Source organism: Psammomys obesus, unplaced genomic scaffold, assembly GCF_907164565.1.
Source record: "Psammomys obesus unplaced genomic scaffold, mPsaObe1.curated_primary_1811, whole genome shotgun sequence".
Taxonomy (NCBI): Eukaryota; Metazoa; Chordata; class Mammalia; order Rodentia; family Muridae; genus Psammomys; species Psammomys obesus.
Genome location: NW_026596256.1, coordinates 3,725,520 through 3,746,784, shown reverse-complemented (window position 1 = coordinate 3,746,784; position 21,265 = coordinate 3,725,520). Strand labels below are relative to the sequence as shown.

Here is a 21,265-nt window from a genome sequence, read left to right as displayed (position 1 = left end):
AGAGACCTGGGTTCAGTACCCAACACCCACATGACAGTTCATAACCATCGGTAACTCTAGTCCTAGGGAACCCAATGCCCTCTTCTGGCCTTTCTGTGCACCAGGCAGACAAGCGGTACATAAAAAGACATACATGCAGGCAAAGCACTCATACACATGACATTTTTAAAAAGTTCCAAGACCATCTTAGTATGTTCTGATTGATGCCTGTAGCTTCCCGAAGCATCTGTAACTCATTTATATGCATAAGATTTTGATCCAGTAGTAACATTTATAAATCCATTCGAATTTTAGAATTTATACAAAAATGAGAAATTTAAATATAACCACCAGCATTTTAGTTTTCATTTATATGCACTGAAAGATGCCAATACCTACTCTCTTTCGATTTGTTCAACAAGAAACTTGTTAGGTATAGTGTGGGGTTTTTTTTTTAATTGCTGTTGTTTGTTTTTATGTTATAGAAACTGTTGTGTTGAAATCACCTCATATTTTAACTAGAGAGAATTCATTTGTTGGCTTCCTACTTCCTGATGTTTTAAAATAGAAGGATTGAAAGTTCTCCCTGTCTTTATTACCCCTCCCACTTTTGACTGACTGTTCCACGTGACTGGCAGGATCCTGACTCTTTCTGCCTCCTTATTTGCAGCGCAGTCACTATGCTACCCTCTCTCTCTTCTCTCCCTCTGTGTTCACCCCTGAACCGCATGTTCAGCTATAAGGTGAAAGACTTGCTCTACGGTTCACAGGATGCGTGTGAATGCACATGCAGACAACAGTGCCATCCTCCCCATCCCTCACCCCTACGCACGCCACCACCAGCATGTTGTATGACTGCACTCAGATGACTTTTTTCAGCTCTATTACTAATATGTATCTATCTACGAGACTAGAAAGATGGGAGATAACATCACTGCATCGTACAGCATTTGCTTAGAAACCTAAGCAAATGTGGAGAAATGTAGAGACTTAGAAAGATCGCTTGTTGGAGACACGTGACCCATCCTCCATGTTAATTAAAAAAGCGTTCTGAAGAGTAGCTGCTGTGCCTGGTTCAGCCATCTGCTCAGAACAGTCATTTTCTGGCTTCTCTCCCATCCTTCACCTTTGCTCCTCCTCAGATGTGAGAAATGAAAGGAATGTGTCAGCTTGCCCTCCAGGTCTACTTGCTGGGGTTATAAGATAACACCTTCATCTGTACACACTGCATGTCCAAGTTGAAAGGATAGCTGTGCTGTAGGCAGACTTATCATCTTTGAACAAAAATAGGCAAACATTTCCAAGATTGGTTTCATATTACTTAAGAGGCCAGGGGAGCTAGATGTTTTTAAAGATGCCTGTCAGTTGAAGGAAGAAAAGAAACAAGTGTTTGTATTATGCTTTTTTAATAAAACTAATGAATTTGCATGTATAACAGAGAAGGGAGGTTGCCTTTGGCTTTTCCTGTGGCCTTGTTTTATTACATATGCTGGGCATGGGATCCAGGGTTTTATACATATTAGGCAAGTGCCCTCACTCAGCCCACTCACCACCACACACACACCCAGCCATACCCTGTGGTTTTCTGAGCCATTGTTTGAAGACTCACTTTGTGTTTGGGGAGTTCAATCTGATTCTATGAAATTTAACATCACCCTTTAATGCTGCTAAGAAGCTGTGGTATAAGCTGAGCCATGTGTTTGTAGGCAAACTCCTTTTGATACTCGAAAAACTAAAGACAACTAAGTAGACTGTTTCCTACACGCTCACTTGATTACTTTACCCTGGTTAATGGCTGCTTATATGCTCTCAATGGGGGAACTGTTTGCAGTTTCCTTCGAGGCTATCTGTATTTCAAAAATAAGTATTTTTAAAGCGTTCTCATAATTCGTCTCAGTTTTCCCTAGTCATCTACTGCCCTTCAGACTTCTGCATCTCTATCAAGAGTCAGGGGTTAATCATAGAGAGAATCTGATAGGAGATGTTTACATCCATTCAAATTCATCACCAACACAGGGGAAAACAGAGTTCCTAAAGCAGGAACCATGGAACCCAAGTAGCACTACTCACATTCATGAGGACGGATGTTAGCCTTAGTGTGAGATTATTTAGTGAAACCTCAGTTTGTACAGAGGACACCCAAAGCCCAACAAGTAACCAGAACCCAGCCCTGGTCTCCCTAAAGCCTTAGGGAGGTTGTTTTCTACTAGGCTAGTTTATAGAGTCTAGTCCTGCCAGTTGAAAGCAGACTCAAACATCATGAGTTCAATCCAAATCCAATGGACCAGAAGATACCATAAGGCAGAGGCTATCTCTCTGTCCCACAGTTGGCTCTTAGTGAGGAATGATAAAGATGAGCACTCAGGCCAAACTTTAAGAAGCAACCAAAGTGTTATATGTGTGTTTCATTTCATCATATTTTTCTGGTTAAGCTTCAAAGGACACTTGGAAGCCATTTATATAACCTAAATATGAGTTTACTGATGTAACTCAGTTGTACAGCACCTTTTTTGGCCTATGCAAGGTCCTGGTTCAGTCTCCAGCACCATGAAACACAACAACAGAGGTATTTACATATATGAGACACAAGCCAAGTCATGTGCCTTAAGATGAGATGTTAACCCTCACTCACGGGAAACATGGCAGTGCGGATACATGGATGCAAACTCTTGGGTGCCATCTTAGGGGTAGGTGACGTAAGTGATGGAAATAACAGCAGCGGTTTCTGCGTCCTTGTTAACAGAGCCTGTCTTCTACTTTGGGGAACTCCAGTACTCCGTGGATGAGAGTGCCGGCTACGTGGAGGTGCAGGTGTGGAGGACGGGCACCGACCTCTCTAGGCCTTCTAGTGTCACCGTGAGGTCCCGGAAAACAGAACCTCCTTCTGCCAATGGTGAGCAGTCTCCTACGTCAACCTTCTGTGGTGTTTGGTAGCTTCCGGCTACCAAACACTTCACCTGAGTGAAACGTTCTTGATGGATTAGTTTTCCTGGAATTGTTGCTACAGAGTATGTAAATTCAGACTTTCCCATTTTCAGGAGAATAAAGCATAAAGCAGAGCGTAGGCTGTAATGTAAGACTCACGGGCTAAACTGTAACGCTCAGATTTGCATGGCTTGATTCTCTACTCAGCAAACCTAACATGGTTCTGACGTGCACAGGCGAGTGAGCGGTTATGCCTACCCTCACAGAATCTAATGGCATTTAAATCTTTCTGGGGTGGGCATCTTCACTTGGCTACATCCTCATTTTAACAGCATGTCCCTGAAAACACTTCAGATGCAGCAGGTTTCCCTTTACGCATTGTTATAAAATTGTCCTAGCTGGCAGAATCTTGCTTCTTATTCCAGCTCTAAAGCACTGGTGATGAACTTAAGGGCAAATGTGGGGCTGAAGTTTTTCTCTTCTTTTCTTTCAGCTGGCTAACAATTCAGCTTCTCTCATATACACCCATTCATCCTGCGTGACTAATGTGTGACGGGAGCAAGCACACACCCATATCACGCATGCCGCTCATCATTACACACAGAGCAGGCAGGAGCTGATCCATTTTAAGTCATCCATAGGTCCCAAGGATTTTTGTTTGTTTGTTTTGTTTTTATTTGTTTGTTTTTCATAGTTAAAACATGAAATATGTCTTTGGAATCAAGGGTTGTTTTCACTGTCTGGAGGTTTGTTTTCACTGAGTGTGTGGCCAGAGGAACTTAGCATTAAAATCTGTTGCATTCTAACAAACAGGCCACAATAGGCCTCAGTAAAATTGTCACTCCAGAAACAGATATTTAATTGATATGAGCAAAATTTAAATGTATCTATTTTATATGTAGTTTTTACCATGCATTTGATGGATATGCTGATTACTTTAGAACTGATTATTAAAGGACTATAACAAAGATGGAAGAGAGATAACACGGAATGCTAGAATGAGATTAAAATCCAGCCACTGGATATAAGGTTCATAACTCCATCTGAGATTCACTGTGTAGACACCAGTGTCTACCCATGTAGACACCACTCTTTTCCACTTTGTCAATTAGATGTACTTCTCTGTAGGGTTTTACCGTTCTGTTTCTAAAACATAACTATAAACTCATCTGTATATAATTGGCTTCTTTTTTTTTTTTTAATTTAGTCCCCGTGTAAATAATGCATTCACTGTGGTTTTAGCTGGAACAGATTACGTGGGAATCAGTCGAAATTTAGATTTTGCACCTGGCGTCAACATGCAGACTGTCCGTGTTGTTATTCTGGATGACCTGGGAAGACCAGTGCTGGAGGGAATTGAGAAGTTTGAACTGGTACTTCGCATGCCTATGAACGCGGCCCTTGGCGAGCCCAGCAAGGCCACAGTGTCCATAAATGACTCCATCTCAGACTGTGAGTGACTTTAAATTTTACAGTGATAAGAATGGATGTGTGTATTTGGCAGGTAGGATGGTAAGCTGTATATGCCTGTGTGTATTTGCTGACAGTGTAAAGGGCCTCAGACCCGAAGGTTTAAACAACAGCAGCCCAGCAAAAGCCCCTGCCTAAGTGAGGGTTAGAAGGGTTGGCTCTTTCTGAAGCCCAAGGGAAAGACGGCACAGGTGTCTCTCACTGACTTGTAAGTGGCCATCTTGTCCCTGAGCCTCTTCATTCATCTCCCTCTTCAGACTCTGCATGACCGGTTCTCACTTTGACATACTGGGCTGGAGTCCATCCTAATGACCTTTTAACGTGGTTATCTGTCCACTATCAGAGTACGCAGAGTATAAGTTCAACACGTAAGATGTTGGCATGGGAGACACCATTCACCCTACACTGATACCCCAAGTCTTTTCTACTGCTCATTTTGATAGAATTGCACGGCCTTTAAAGAAAATCACTAGTCTTCTTATATCTAAAAGAACAATGTGATACTGTCATTGGTGTCTTGAATGATTCAAAAATCTCTACACTGCATGGGTAGTGGTACATCATGAACTGTGTGGTATTTCATGAACTTTTGAGTTTCCATGGTCTTTTTCCACTTCTTAACACTAAGGCATTTCTGTCACCCCGCCCCGCCTCATATTTCTCCAATCAAATGTTTGTTGTGTGACACTACTCCTAAGGAGACCAAAGTAAGGATACCACCAGGGTCCTAACTGCTTGAACCTATAAGTTCTAGTGGGGTTCCTTACAGGAGCAGAAATGACTCAAAGACAGCTGTGCCACCGAAGCCCACCCCAGCACGGGTGACAGTTCACAAAGCTGGGAACCTGAGGCACCCTGCGCAGCCTGCAGGCAGCTCAACAGGCTGGAGAGTGTCTCAAGTAGCTAGTGAGGCTCATCTCTGCCTTTTCCAGGCAGCTCAGCCAGTCTGACGGTGTCTCTTCTGCTAAATATACCTGGAAAGTGTCGGGGGGTCGAAGGGGTGTTAGTGAACCTAATCGGTTTCAGGGACTTCCTGGAGCCTCTGAGTTGTTTACTCCCATAACTTAAGAAATTTCCATGTAGGATGTTTCACCTCCACTCAGACCACTCTGTTGTTTGATCTCCTTTTTAATACCCATTATTTTAGTGAGCTTCTCCCCCCCCCCAAGGGAAGGAGGTTTGTCTTGGAGAAAATTGCTACACAAACATTGTTTGTAGCAGGCCTCTCTAAATATCATCACTCACAACGGAATCTGGGAACTTTCCTATCATGATGATTCCAGTGGTGCTTGGAAGAAAGAAACCTGTTGTCAAGGAGACTTGTGTATGACTGACCTAGCCGAGGTGTCACCTAAAGCTAACACGTGCACGCACTCACCTGCTTTCCCCTACCATCCCTGAATAAAATGAACTTGTAATTACATGTGTAATGTTTAAGGTTCTTCATGTCAAGAAAAATTGAAAGCGTGTGATACAAACATCTGAAGGTTTCTGGTTTTATCTACATCTTAAGCTTTCCTTACATACGCTTAGTCCACAAAAGAGGCCAATGAAAATTACAATGACAAGGAAATAAAAACGTTTACAGTGGTTTCTCAAGGTGAGGATGTGGGCAAGTAAATGAGACCGAGGTACCACTCTCCTCACTTATTGTTGCCTTCTCTACATCCAACTGTGACTTCTGAAATGCCTCTCTTAATACAGGACGTTTCTGCTCATTTTGACCCATGCATTTATTGTTCCCACAGTGCCTAAAATGCAATTCAAAGAAAGAGTGTACACTTGCAATGAGAACGATGGACGCGTAGTTGCAATGGTCTACAGGAGCGGTGATGTCCAGCACAGATCTTCCGTGAGATGCTATACAAGGCAGGGGTCTGCGCAGGTGATGATGGACTTCGAAGAACGTCCAAACACCGATGTCTCCATTGTCACATTCCTCCCTGGTGTGTGTGAGGGTGAAGACGGTTTAAACCTTTTAGTGTATCTGTTTGTTGTGTGTATACAAGCATGGGGGAGGGGTGTGTACATGCCACAGTTGACACATGAAGTCAAGTTGTAGGGGTTGGGAGTTCTCCCCTGCTAACCACGTGGAGCTGGAGGCTTGAACTCAGGCTATCAAGCATAGGGAGACAGTGCATTAGGCCCTTGAAACTAAGTTAGTGTTGGAATGTTATTAGGCAAAATGTGTCTCACACTTTCAACGTACATCAGTGCCTTCAAGTCTTTCGCTACTTTGACCTAATGGTTTAATTTTATGGAATATATTCTAATGAAAAGAAGCATAGATGTGTGGAAAGTTTTGCTCATGTTGGTGGAGCATTGAGAACAACTTAAAAGGTCAACGCTAAGGAATGTTTCTTAATAGTTCAACATCCATCTGCTAGTATATCATATCGCCATTGAAGCTGGGGAAAGTTGGGGCACTAATAGTGGTCCCAGTTATTGGAGACAGGAATTGGATTGGTTTTGTTCAATGATCTGATCAACCAGCCAAAATTTAGTAACATGAAAAACTAGTGTAGTCATATTAACAACGGCCAATCAGCAGTGATCTGTGGACTGTTTCCCACCACAGTTCTGGGGACTCACGCACAAAACGGGCATTTCCTTCTTTTCCTTTGCTCTCTGAGATGAATGCTAGACTGTAAAGAGAGACATTACAGAAACCCTTATGAAAACGTGGGGCTGTGTTCAAGTAGTCACATATGCAGCAAATATTTATTAGGGGCTTAGTGTGAGCGGCATTCTTTGCACTGTCAGAGCGGGGGAGAGCAACACCTCCCTCTTCTGCTTTGTTCTAGTTGTTGGCATAACCTTCTAGCGTGTGTCACTGTGCTTTGCTCCAGGTGAGACAGAGAAGCCATGTGTCCTTGAACTGATGGACGATGATCTGTTTGAGGACGTGGAAGAGCTGCGCTTGGTCCTCGGCACACCACGGAGCAGCTCTGCCTTTGGGGCGGCAGTTGGCGAACAGAATGAGACTCTGATAAAGATCCAGGATGAAGCTGACAGTAAGACCTCACTGGTTTCCTAACAGTGGTTCCAGGACCCCTGAGTTCCCAGGTGGCTCAGAAAAGTGTTCCCTCTTTCTTAGTAGGATCTGCAAAGGACGGAGACATAAGTGGGGAACAAAACAGATCCTCGAAACTTAGATCCCCAAATTTAGGGGCTGGTGAGATGCTCAGGAGGTAAAGCGCTTGCCAGAAAAGAGTTTAGGATAAGAGTTTAGGCCCCCAGGAGCCACATAAGAGCTGGGTAGGTGTGGAAGCCTACCAGCGATCCCCTACTTTGGAGGCAGAGGGTGGGTCACTGAGGCAAGCTAGCTAGCTACACTAGTCAAACTGGCAAACTCCAGGTTCAGTGAAAGACTGTCTCGGAAAATAAAGTGGGGAGAAATGGAAGAAGACAGTGAACATCATGACCGGGCCCCAACGTGCACACACTGCACCCATGAGAAACACTGGTGCAGCACTTGCCTAACTGAAAGAGCCTGAGTTCAGGCCCAACACTGACAGAGCTGCCTGGCAAGGCTCTATGCACATTGAAGCACAAGCTTCCTTCCATACCTGTCCCTACATACCCCTTTATGTATACCCAATCCTGGGCCAGGGGTTTCCCCTCCATGCCCCTCCTCAGTGGCCTGCTCTGGTAAGATCTATGGGACAAAGAGACAGCTCACGGGGCATGAGCTCACTGTGGGCCACTGTTTTCCAGGAAGGATCTGAGCTCTACTGAACACTTCTTCTGTACTCATGCTACTATTGAGGCAACAGAGAAAAGCCAAGGATGTAACAAAAATAAAAGTCCCCTATGTGAGAGGAGACAGAAATGGAGAAAAAATGTCCACCCCCATCACCCTTGACCAGCAACTTTAACTTGTCTGTGTTTTCCCCACTCTTAGAAGCTGTTATCAAATTTGGAGAAACCAAATTTAGTGTCACTGAACCCAGCGAACCAGGAGAGTCAGTGGTTGTGAAAATTCCAGTGATCCGCCAAGGAGACACTTCAAAGGTTTCCATCGTGAGAGTCCACACCAAAGATGGCTCGGCCACCTCTGGAGAGGACTATCACCCCGTGTCGGAAGGTATGGGTCCTTCAGGGTCTGCCCACCAGCTGGATCACGGAGCTGGGAACTCGAGGCATGAAAAGCAATGAGCTCTTTAAACTACCTTCAGAAATATAAAGAGCAAAATCACTAGAATTTTCTTTTAGGGGAATTCTGAGAATTGCTGTGTGTGTTTGGAGCCTGTGGACCGTCCATGAGTTCTACTTCCATTCACGGTCAGGCATTACAGCATACATTGGCTGTGAATTTGAACAGCTTCAGCCAAGCGCTGAAGTTAGCTTCATGCTGGCAGGGAACAGAGAAAAGGTAATAAAATAGCAGCCGCATCAGCACCTGTCGTTTCTTCCATGTGCAAGTTTGGGGACCATCCCGTCATTTACTTTTATGAGCTGGTAATGCAAACAGACACTCCTCTCTTTCTCTCTCCTTGTTATTTGCTGACAGCATAAGCATAAACATAAATTCTGCTTATCAGGAACTAACTGTTCCTGCTTTTCTAACTCTTACCCTCAGAGGCCATTAGTTCTTGTCAATCACAACTTTTTGAGTTTCACCTTGATTTTGTGACTCACTAACAAAATGTTAAAAGGTGGCGGATGGGAGTTATCGAATCAGTAGAAAAATCAATGTGACAGAAACATAACAGCGTCTACAAAGGAGCTTAATTTCCTTTGCATAAACAGTCAGTGTTATTCCCGGACTTTGAAGTACATATATATAAATTCAAAAGTCATGAAAGTAAAACCGCTTCGCTACCAAATTACAAAGGCTAAAGTCAGCCTTTTCTGTGATGAACAGATTTTATATAAAAGAAAAACTTTCTAAGTATCTGCTGTGTAACCTTTTAACAGAAATTGTTTAGCTTAGAAATAAAATTTTTCTTGTAGTGAACTGAGCAAAATTATTAATATGTAGTGAACTAGTAAATGAAGCCAAATAAAGTTAAACAGTGCTGAATCCAAGTAGGTGCCACGTAACCCCTAAATAGCAGCTTATTGCTCATAATAAAATCTGGTAGATTTTTCCATGTAGCATGTTTTAATTTTTTATTTTATAATCTAAATTGGGGTCATGCCTGCTCAAATAGGAAAAGCATTACCATAAAAGCTGAACTCCTGCTCTGTGAAAGGAAATGACAGAGTAAGGCAAATGTGCCGAGAAACTTAAATCTCATCGGGAAAATGCACGTCAGGAAGCAGTCATCGAGTTGCATACAGTGAAGTGCTTTTAAACTTCTTAGACATTTGGTTTGTATAACTCGGGGGTTTGTCAAGACTTGAACGCTTACAGATCTACTGATGGAAGTGAGTGAAGCTGGCGAAAAGGAGGCTGGAATGTGGGTCAGCCAGAAAGTCCACTGTGGAAAAAAGCCCCCAGGAGCCTCATGCTGACAGTTAACTGTGCACGAAGGCACAATGCAACTCAAGAGTCTGTGTTTTCCTGTGAAATTTTCACAATATTTCTAGGGTAGGAAAGTAATTTTTTTTAAAAAAAGTCATACCACACAGACCAAACCAAATTATTTTATAGGGTTGCACTTGCAATACCAAATATACACAACAAAATATGTTTTTAAAAATTATAAGCCAATTACTAGGTAAGAAATAATTAGCTATTGCCATTTTCCTGTGTTTCTGTTGGGGCCAAAGGGAAAAAAATTCCGACTGTTGAAGTCTAAGAGTTTAATAAGGCTAATAGTGGTGGTGGGGATAGTTGTATCCAGAATTAGAAGGAAATTTTTATTGCATTGATTAATAGATGAATTAAATTTTTTCCTTTATAATTGGTATTATAAACTTTTGTAGTACAAAAGTATGTAGGAGGTACATCAGAGATTCAGTGTTCTGCAATAAGGAATTGATAATTTCATGGCCACGGGCAGGTCAGGAAAGAGCTCTGTCTCTGCCAGTGGGAATGACGGTGTTCTTCTGTCTTCACATTTCCTCTTTGGAAGCAGTTTCTCCGTAACACCTACAAACCAGCTTCTCCAGCAGCATCAGGAAGGTCTGCCTCTCAGACTTCAACAAAGCCCAACAGTCTTAGGGAAAGATAGGTGTTCAGCGAAGTGGTTGGGTTACATTTTCATGACGGTATAGCAGTCCTTCCTGTGTGGGGACATGTAAGGGAGGAAACAGTGCCATTTGCTTACAACCACATTTCAGTATCGAAGAACAGGGAAAATAAGTGCCTTTGAAATAGAAATTCGTAATGCACTTAAAACGATTCAAATCCAGCCTCTCTGTGTGTCTAACACCCTCTAGCACTCAGCTGCTCCTATCTGTGGTCCTGCTTATAGTCACTGGGGTTCATTAGCTTAGGGAATCTGGGCCCTAAAGAAGTTTGTCTGTTTACAGCCTGATATGAAACTAGTTACTGCCCTGTCACTGAGCAGTTCCCAAATTGTGGGTCAACAGATCCATCAGTCAGTCAGGATTAGGATTTTCCTTCGGATAGAACAGAGAAGAATAAAATAGTAGAAAAGATTAGAGTGAGAACTGGGGAGATGGCTCAGCAGGGAAGAGCGTTTACTCTCCAGTCACAAGACTTCAGCCCAAAACCCAACACCTGCCCCGGCTCCTCATGCCTGGAGCCCTGGCAGTGCAGGGGGCAGAGGTGGCAGGGTCAATGGGGTCTGTTGGACGCCAGCCTAGCTCTGAGTCCAGGGAGGGACTATCCCTTAAGGGAGTAAGGTGACCAGTGATAGAACAGGGCATCTTGTTCCCTTCTCTGGCCTCCACACATGCACAAGCACACACACACACACACACACACACACACACACACACAAACACACACAGATGTCCTGGACCACACTGTAAAATGTCCTTGTTACAAACCACAGTCCGAAAAGATCTCAGGTTCATCTTCAAAAGATTAAACTAGACTTTGTATTTGCAGAAATCGAGTTTAAGGAAGGGGAGACCCAGCATGTAGTTGAAGTTGAAGTGATCTTCGATGGGGTCAGAGAGATGAGGGAGGCCTTCACCGTTCACCTAAAGCCAGATGAAAATATGGTAGCAGAGACACAGGTAAGTGAGGTGCAGGGTTTGTAAGCCCACAGCTAACCTTTTCTGAGAGCAAATGTCACAAAGAAATCAAATGCCGTAAGAAGACTCGGGGCTGGAGAGATGGCTCAGCAGTCAAGGGTGCTTGCTCCTCGGGTACAGTCCCAGCACCACCATGGTGGCACACAGCCATCTGTAACTCCAATTCCACGGGATCCTGTGCCCTTTTCTGGCCTCTGTGGGCATAGCACACATGTATACATTCATGTATACTCATACACATAATGTAAAAATAAATAAATCTTTTTTCAAAGTAATAATTCTATACACAAAGGGAGTGTGCATGACCCCCTTGATTTATTATTTTTTTTCTTTGGTTTTTTGAGACAGGTTTTCTCTGTGTAGCCATAGTTGTTCTGGACTCAAACTCACAGAGATCCACCTGCCTCTGCCTCCCAAGTGCTGGGATTACAGGCGTGCACCACTGCGCCTAGCTTCCATGGTCCCTTTCATCCACACAAATTATTTTTTTTTTTTTTCTGATTAGATCAGGGCCTGAAAATTTATCTCTGTCTTTGGGAAACTGTGTTGTTGGAAGCTCAGAGCTGTAGTCCCTGGGCTCCACATCAGCCCTGTTGGCCTTCCCATGCCAGTCATTGTGCCTGTACTTGGACTCGCCTGCCACAAAGATGAGACATTTATTCAGCACTCACTCAAGAAGACATCTTTGCTCACCAAAACTTTCCTGGCCCTCAGCGTGCTCACGTGTTCCTCTAAGTCTGGGTGGACTTTGACTCTGAGACCTCTGTGTACACAATTTTATAGTCATAAAATGTTTTCTACATCATATACCCTCCAGAGTGTCTTCAAGACAGAGGTAATGGTCACATAGTTTGTCTTTCATGGTGGAGATAATTTTTTAAACTACAAGTCAAAAAATGGTAACTCTGTGACATTGTTGTCCTTTAAGGATTTTTTAGTTTTAGTTATCTTTATTTTGTATCCACGCGGGACAGTGCATACTGTGATGCATGTCTGCGGATCAGAGGACAGCCTGCAGGAGTCAGTTTTCTCCTCCCACAGTAGAAGTTCTGGGATCAAACTAAGGATGCTGGGATAGCAGCAACTGCCCTTACCCTCTCAGCCATCTCTCCAGCCCCACTGTTAATCTTTTTAAAGTTGTAGTTCTCTGTGTGGAAAGCCTTGATCAAATATATTTTTTTTAATCTTTCACTATTTTTAATGGAGTAACATGTAACATTCTTTCGGGTAAAGAGTCACTAAAATTACTTCCCATGTTAGAGACACTTTTAAAAATAGAGAAATAAGCTTTGGTTGGCAGTGTTTTAACTTACATTTCTTGGATTTTACACATAATTTGAATCTACTCTTATGTTTATTCCACAATCACGAGCTACAATCTGCTTTTCTGATCCATGAATGCCCACTGTGTTAGGAAGACGGAGCACGTTTTTTCACGTATTTTCAACTTGGGGCGTGCCCATTACATATAACACTATTGAAAGTGCAGGGGCAATGTGCAGGAACTGTCTTGCCAGTTATCAGAGGTAGGAAAGCCAGGCACATGGACAGAGGTGGTTTTCCTCCTTGACGACACAGTGTCCAGAACTGCTTCAGCCCAGTTCTCATCTTCCCTGTCTTCTGTGCCCCAGGCAGGTCCGCCTGGCCTTTGTCACCTGAAGCTTGTCCTCTCCCGGTCCTCTCTGCATCACCACAGCCCACACACTATGACCATGACCTTGGAGGTCTCGATTTCTCACCAGGTGTCTGTCAGCTTTTTCCTCCCACTGTCAGCTAATGGATTTTGTTTTCATGTAACTTCAACCTCACAAATCCATAAACTGGTTTATCTACTACCATCACAACTGAAGAAAAAACCTTAGGACCTAAGTCTCTCAGGGGATAGTGGCAAGCCTGGGGACGAGCTACCCAATAGAGGGGAACTACCCGCTACCCTCCCCTCTATTCACCAGAGATGACCAAGGTGCCAGGGTCACATGAAATAAGCTGTGTGTGGCCTGTCACTCTGAGAATGATAATTTCATCATGGAAATTCCAAGGGTTTCCCAGTCATGTTTCTGAGTGAGAGGAGTTCCAAGAACCTTAATACTTGACAAATCAATGATCTGTCCTTTTTCTTCTAGGCAACCAAGGCCATTATACATATAGAAGAAATCAACAGCATGGCAGATGTCACCTTTCCTTCTGTCCCTTACATTGTGTCCTTGTTGATATACGATGACCCTTCCAAAGCCAGGGAGGACACTGGACCTGTGTCTGGCTATCCTGTTGTCTGCATTACGGTAAGGAGGAAATAGATCAAATTGGGGGAAATTATAAGACAATTAATTTTTAAAGACTCGTTTGTTTTTATTTCATGTATATAAGTGTTTGCCCACATGTTAGTATGTATACCACATGAATGCCTGGTATAAAGGTCAGAAGAGGGGCTCCAACCCCTGGACCTGGAGTTACAGATGTTTGTAAGCTGCCATGTGGGTGCTAGGAATCAAACCCAGGTCCTCTGCAGGAGCAACAAATACTCTTAACCCTAAGACATCCCTTTAGCCCTATAAGGTAACTATTTAAAATAATTATAAACTTTAGTAATATTGTCTTGGGAAATTTAAGGTTTAAGCTTTGAGCTGTGAAAAGCAGACAATATCAATAATTAAATGAAGCTCCCATTTTCTTCCTCAAAAACAAACAAACAAACAAACAAAAAAACCAGAAACCCTATGAACTGAGTACAAAGTGTGTGGCTTAAGAACAACTTGTCAGGCAAGTCAGTAAAGCATGAACTGTGCACAGAGAAATTAAACAATAAGACAAAGGATTGGGTAGGATTTTGACAGTTTGAGATTGGGATAAGGGATGATCATTCTGGAAAGGCATGGAGAGAGAGAGAGAGAGAGAGAGAGAGAGAGAGAGAGAGAGAAGAATTTCTTACAGCTTTTGCTTGCCTTTTCAGGGCTGAATTTTGTTTCTCCTGAACAGAAACCAAGATGTGTCTTTTCATGTCACAGCAGCCCTAATGAAACATCCCACGTATATTGGGCACACAATGAACGCTCACTGGTTTAATGAGGCAGGAATAATTTGGTGTTCACTTCTAAAGGGTTCTAGGTGTCACTTTGGGCAACTTGGAATTCATTTGTTGGCTGTGTGGTAGAGCTTCATGAGGAAAGGGTCATGCCGGAATATAGGTGGGGCTGCAGTGTGTAATTGAGGTAGGAAAGGAAGGACCTGAATTAGATGGAAAGAGATATGGAAATGGTGAAGAACGGGCCAACTTAAGGAGTGTTTCAAAGCAGAGCGGTCAAGGTCACCCACCCGCAGAATGTGGAAGGAGGAAAGAGAAGGATTGGGCTGGCAGCTGGCAGCGGTGTCTGATTGGCACTCCTGATTGACTGTCCTGATTGGCTGTCCTTGATGGTGTGACCAGCCTGGTGAGAGAGGTAGATTTCAATACCTTCTGTAGGACAGAGGGAGAGGGGACAGAAGCATGAGTGGAAGAAGTAAGAATGACTGGAGATTCGGCTGTGCCGGTGATGTCCAATGAGCTATTTGAAGTTGTTGAAAATAAATTGGTATCAGGCTGGTAATGTTTATTATTAGTCCTACAATTATTACAGTGGTATTATCTGTGTCAAATAAGACACAGACACTGTTAAATTTTAAAATTGCCTTATAATACCTTGGGCTGGACAGGTATTTCCACAATGCTATCTCAGTAACTTCCCCATCCACCTTCCAGCCCCCATTCAATGCCATCTGCCTTACTCATTCCTCTCTGGCATATTTCTCATCCATAATTCCATGCATACTTGTTTATCCCTTATTTGGGGTTGCTTTCTCCATTCACATGGTTGTGGAATCCTTCCTCCAGCCACCATCATGGCTTCCTCCTTTCTCCTTTCTTCCTGTCTGTTCTTTCCCATGATTCTTCTCTTCCAAAGCCCTTGAACTTTGGCCACACCTACCCCTTTCTGCCCTGCCCTGGTTTAGGCTTTTTAATCAGCCAACCAGGAATAATTTCTTAGGCAAAGTTAAACAACAATACTTGGGGTACATGATTATTCATAAAAAATAAACATCTTGGGTGACAAGCAAGTAATGAATCCAAAATACCAGATCGTATGAAGTCTAAAGGACAGAAAAATGATCCCAGCTGGGAATAAGAGTTCAGAAGTTGTATGAACAGCATGTAGCATTGAGGGTCATGGGGAGCAGGGGAGCCATTGGAACTGAAGGAATTTGAGAAGAATCAAATCCACATTATTCTCTACTGTGGTCTTAACACAGATCTGTTTTGTTTTTTTTTCCCCCATAGGCCTGCAACCCCAAATATCCAGACTATGACAAAACAGGCTCTATTTGTGCCAGTGAGAACATCAATGACACTTTGACCCGATACAGATGGCTGGTTAGCGCTCCTGCTGGCCCGGATGGTGTGACCAGCCCCATGAGAGAGGTGGACTTCGACACCTTTTTCACGTCATCTAAAATGATTACCTTAGATTCCATATACTTTCAGCCTGGCTCCCGCGTACAGTGTGCGGCTCGTGCCGTGAACACCAATGGGAATGAAGGCCTGGAACTGATGAGCCCCATCATCACCATTGGCAGAGAAGAAGGTGAGAGACCATGCCCCACATGAGGGTCACTGAAACACTGCAGTATTGCAAATGGCTTGTTTCCATATATAAATCTCTCCAAATGCCTATGCATGCCATAGCACTCCATTAAAGATGAATATGCATGTTCACAACAGTCTTCATTACAAAACAGTTATTTGGGCTGGAGAGATGGCTCAGAGGTTAAGATCCCTGGCTGCTCTTTCAGAGGTCCTGAGTTCAATTCCCAGCAACCACATGGTGGCTCACAACCATCTATAATGAAATCTGGCACCCTCTTCTGGTGTACAAGTGGAACACTGCATATGTAATAATTAAATAAATTTTAAAAAAAGAAAGAAATTTTAAAAACAGTTGTTTGCAGGGTATGGTAGCACACACCTGTAATCCCAGCACTTGGGAAGCGAAGGCAGGCGAATCACTGTTAGTTTGAGGGCAGCCTGTTCTTCAAAGCGAGTCCAAGACAGCCAAGGCTACCCAGAGAAACCCTGTCTCAGAAAAAGGAGGGAGGGAAGAGGGAGGAAGGGAGGGAGGGAGGGAGGGAGAGAGGGAAGGAAGGAAGGAAGGAAGGAAAATAGTAACACATTTCCTAAGCACCTTTGGTGTGCTGGGTTCAGAGCCTCGTACTCATACTGATGATAAAGGAGGGCTCCCATCCTCCAGGAGTCCATAGGAGAACTGGAGGCACAGGTAATCTGAGTCTGGTCCTGCTGAGATAAAAACGTAAGAAGACCCTGAGAAGCATGAAAGAACATGAACTCTCTGGGATTGACAAGCCAAAAAGGGGGGGGGGGGAGGAAGGGTTAGGTTAGGTCTAGGCAAGGAGGGGGTTACTCCACCAGGTCAAGAGCCCAGCTAGCTGTTGCCTGCCTGAGGATGTGCTGGGGACACGAGGGAGTGACGTGACGGTGTAGGTGGAGAGCCATGTGCACGTGTTCTCACCGCATTACAAGATGGAGGCTGTGTTTGAAGCTGGAGCAGGGAACATGTACTAACCCTGCAGAGGACCCAAGTTCAGTTCCAAGCACCATGTCAAGTGGCTCAAAACCGCCTGTTGCTCTGGCTCCAGGCTTCTGGCCTCCATAAGACAGATACACACACTCACAACTAAAACCTATGCATTCATTCATTCATTCATTCATTCATTCATTCATTTTAGTGTGCTTACGACTTGAAATTATAATTCAGTAAAGTTCTGGGATCAATTCCCAGCATTGTAAACACACACGCTAACTTTTAGTTTCATTCACCAATAAGTAATATTTATTACGGCTAACATAGGATTATATATATATATGTGTATATATATATATTTCACAACTAATCGTTTTACCCTAGGGTAACATTCATATTCACTTCATTTGACTATACTCTTGTACAGTACTTCAACCATTTTCATTCTGTCTGTTCATATTACACAATAACTTCTGCAAATATGTCCCTGACCTAAGTAAGCATCATTTATTCAGTCAGTCTGACCAAGAGCTGGTTCCTCTCAAACCTGTGGAGAAGGTCCTGGCCTGCGTGCTGTGGATACGTAGGTCACACACAGTCTTCTACTTCCTCGTGTCATGCATTCTGAGCTAGGTCTTAGATCATAGGGAAAAACTTAAAACGTAGAAAAGGAATAGCACCTTCGTTAGAACATTCCTCATGTGCTATCTGTTATCTTCTTTTAGCATAAATGTGCTCCCTTTCTTCAAGGTCTCTGTCAGCCCCGTGTGCCTGGGGTCGTGGGGGCGGAGCCATTCTCGGCTAAGTTGCGCTACACTGGTCCGGAGGACCCAGACTTTGCCAACCTCATCAAGCTCACCGTCACGATGCCACACATCGACGGTGGGTACCCTGGGTATAGCAAGACCTTAGGAGCATCTTGGGTATTTACAACCTGGTCTGTTTCACTTCCTTAACCTTCAGTTTGCGAGTTGCCTGCCAAGTCCATCTGCTTCTTTCAGCTCTTTCTGCCCAGCTTTGAAAGTCTGTCAGCTTAAAAAAAAACTAATCTCTAAAGTTAAAACGCGGGTGCAACCAGACAGCAGCGCTCCCCTTCGCTCCTGTGCAGGCATGCTCCCCGTCATCTCCACGAGAGAGCTGTCCAACTTTGAGCTGACCCTCAGCCCTGATGGCACGAGAGTTGGGAACCACAAATGCTCCAACCTGTTGGACTACAGTGAAGTGAAGACCCACCATGGCTTCCTGACTAATGCCACGAAGAACCCCGAGGTCGTTGGAGAGACCTACCCGTACCAGTACAGCGCGCCGGTCAGGGGCTCCAGTACCTTACGCTTCTACCGGAACCTGAACCTGGAGGCCTGCCTGTGGGAGTTTGTCAGCTACTATGACATGTCGGAGCTGCTGGCTGACTGTGGAGGAACCATCGGGACCGACGGGCAGGTACGAGTTCTAACATGAGCCTTGCTGCTTGGGTCTGTGAGTAGATTCTCTCTCTTTTTTTTTTTTTTTCCCTAACCTCAACTGTTATCTCAGTATAATTAGTCACAGCGGGGCGCATGGTTGGCATGAATGACACAGAAATCTGTGGTTGGTTGGTTTGTTTTTCAGGAAAGGGTTTCTCTGTGTAGTCTTGGCTGTCCTGGACTCACTTTGTAGAGCAGGCTAGCCTCGAACTCACATAGATCCAGTTGCCTCTGCCACCACCAGTGCTGGGATTACAGGTGTGCGCCACTGTTCCCAGCCTCAAAAATCTGTCATACCACATATTAATACACAAGGGATAAAAAAAAAAAAATCCTCCTCCCATACCAACAAAAGTATGCTGCTAAAACAATAAGGAATAAAGGCTCTGCTTAGATTATAATAAAAAACATCTAAAATTTGTATTGAAAATGATAATAAGTATTTGAACTAACATCCTGAAAGAACAGGAAGTCACAAAAGGGGCATTTGTGTTAAAGTAACGAATGTCATGAAGAATGCACTGTATCTTTCAAGAATTAGCCCAAGGGAGTCCAAACTCCTGCTGGAATTGGCAGTTCCCAAAGCTGTCTTTGTAAAGGCTATATTTCTGCTATGTTAAAAGTAAAGGCAAAACCCTATGGTAGCTGACCACAGATTTTTTTTTCTTACTGTATTCAGTTTATTATAAATAAAAGTTAAAAGCCATTAGTATTCCGATAGATGTTACAGAACTCTAGATGACCGAGGGTAGCATGGGCATTGACAACAGTAACTTGTATAATCCACATGCATGGGGTGCCTTTTCATTTCTTTTTTAAATTTTCTTTGGGAATGCTTTTAATTTCTTTTTTTTTTAATTTAATTTTATTTTTTCTTATCAGTTACATTTTATTAACTCTGTATCCCAACCGTATCCCTCTCCCTCATTCCCTCCCAATCCCACCCTCCCTCCCTCATCTCCACCATGCCCCTTTCCAAGTCCACTGATGGGGGGACCTCCTCCCCATTCATCCGATCCTGTTTTATCAGGTATCTTCAGGACTGGCTGCAAAGCCCTCCTCTGTGGCCTAACAGGACTGCTCCCCCCTTGGGGGATGGGGAGCTGACTTCAGATTTGATCCCAAAGCAGAGCGATTTCGTTTACTGTCGCTGTTGCATGGTCAGCCTCTCCTGATGCCTGGAAGTCAGTGGACTCACAAGTTGTTGAGACTTACCGTCCTCAGAAAGCAGACCGAGGCAGCAAATAGTGTGAATTAGTGAAAATCCCTATTAAAGCATCAACGTAAGGGCACTGCGAAGTAGTGGGAGGAGCCTGTTACTGCAATAAGCAAATACTTGACACTCAACATCTGGTTCTGATGGATTCTAGCTGCGTGTCTCTGAGCACATTACATAAAGCCCTCGTGGGTGATGGCCCAGTGCATACTTCTTCCTCAGTCTGTCTTTTACACATGAAAAGGAAAAGCAAAAGTAAAGAAAGGAAAAACAAAACAAAAAACAAAACACTACCTCAGCCTTCTCCTTACACATCAAATACCTTTTTCACTTCCTCACAGAGCTTGTGCAGTTGTTACGAAATCACTGTCTACGTTCTGATTGCTCCAGACACAGGATCAGTTGACATAAACGAAATAGGACACGGTTACAGGACTGCCCTGCAGCTCAGTTGGGCCTCTGTTAGCTTGCTTCACCACAGAATGGAAATACATCCATCCTTCACGCGTCACGCAGACAGCTCGTTTTCACGATGTACCCTTGCCTTCACCCTGCTAAAGCTAATTCTGCTGTTGCTGATCAACTGCAGTGTGTCAAGCTAGTTTTGAAGGCAAGGCTTGCCTCTGAGGTGTTTCATTCTTAAGACTAAATCTGGCTAATAAATGTTCACTTAAACTGATTTTACTTTGCTAAATTTTTAAATGTTTATTATCCTATTGAATACTTGGAGTCCAGAGACGTTTTAGGTCCAGTGACCTCAAGTAACTGAAGCCAATGCTGTGTCTGTATAATTGAACTTTAAGGAAAGAACTGACAGGTGCCAGTTTCAGTGAGGTTTATCCAGCATAAGTGGCCTGGGTAACACACCAGGCATGAGATAGAACATGCCCTGAGGATTATCTGTCAGCTAGTTATTTTATCTGTCATCTAGCTGTATGTCTGTCTGTCTCTATCTGTCTGTTTATCTATCTGTCTATCTGTCTATCTATCTATCTATCTATCTATCTATCTATCTATCTATCTATCTACCTATCTATCTATCTATCTACCTATCTATCTGAGTATATGGATCTTTTGCCTGCATGTTTGTATATGCACTACATGCATGCCTGGTACCCACAGAGGTCAGAAGAAAGTGTCGGATCCTCTGGAACCGGAGTTCCAGATGGCTTTATGCTAACATGGGGTGACAAGATTTGAACCCACACCCTCTGGAAGAGCGGCCAGTGCTCTTAACTACTGAGCCATCTCCCCAGCTCCCAGGTTATTAGGTTCCTAACCAGTTCGTGTAAGCTTTTTCAGTTGATGGCCAACATATAAGAATCCCTTCTGAGACGACTTTTCTGCTTCACCGTTATTGACCATCAATCTAATGATGGAGCCATGATGACCAACATCCTTGAGAAGAACATACAATGCAACTCACTGAGGTTTCAGGTGCTGTTAGACATCCCAAGACCTTCCGTGTGATCCATGTGGTCACAAGCTAGCACAACACATTGTTTACATTCTAAAAGGAAAGCTTA

General features: G+C 43.6%; 1 protein-coding gene across 2 annotated transcripts in view; it reads left to right on the top strand.

Annotated features, from left to right (window-relative positions):
- Window positions 1-21,265, top strand: part of Frem2 (FRAS1 related extracellular matrix 2) — a 128,568-nt gene that overhangs the window by 92,904 nt on the left and 14,399 nt on the right. Inside the window, exons 7-17 of one of the 2 annotated variants that reach the window (XM_055596879.1) lie at window positions 2,723-2,872; window positions 4,147-4,356; window positions 6,123-6,320; window positions 7,224-7,388; window positions 8,279-8,461; window positions 11,342-11,472; window positions 13,614-13,772; window positions 15,803-16,106; window positions 17,811-17,942; window positions 18,169-18,500; window positions 19,554-19,694. In XM_055596879.1, coding sequence (XP_055452854.1) covers window positions 2,723-2,872; window positions 4,147-4,356; window positions 6,123-6,320; window positions 7,224-7,388; window positions 8,279-8,461; window positions 11,342-11,472; window positions 13,614-13,772; window positions 15,803-16,106; window positions 17,811-17,942; window positions 18,169-18,500; window positions 19,554-19,595 — 2,006 coding nt within the window. In that variant the 3' untranslated portion in view covers window positions 19,596-19,694. Of the gene's footprint in view, window positions 1-2,722; window positions 2,873-4,146; window positions 4,357-6,122; window positions 6,321-7,223; window positions 7,389-8,278; window positions 8,462-11,341; window positions 11,473-13,613; window positions 13,773-15,802; window positions 16,107-17,810; window positions 17,943-18,168; window positions 18,501-19,553; window positions 19,695-21,265 lie in introns of those variants that run through there. The other variant, XM_055596878.1, reaches the window with a different exon arrangement.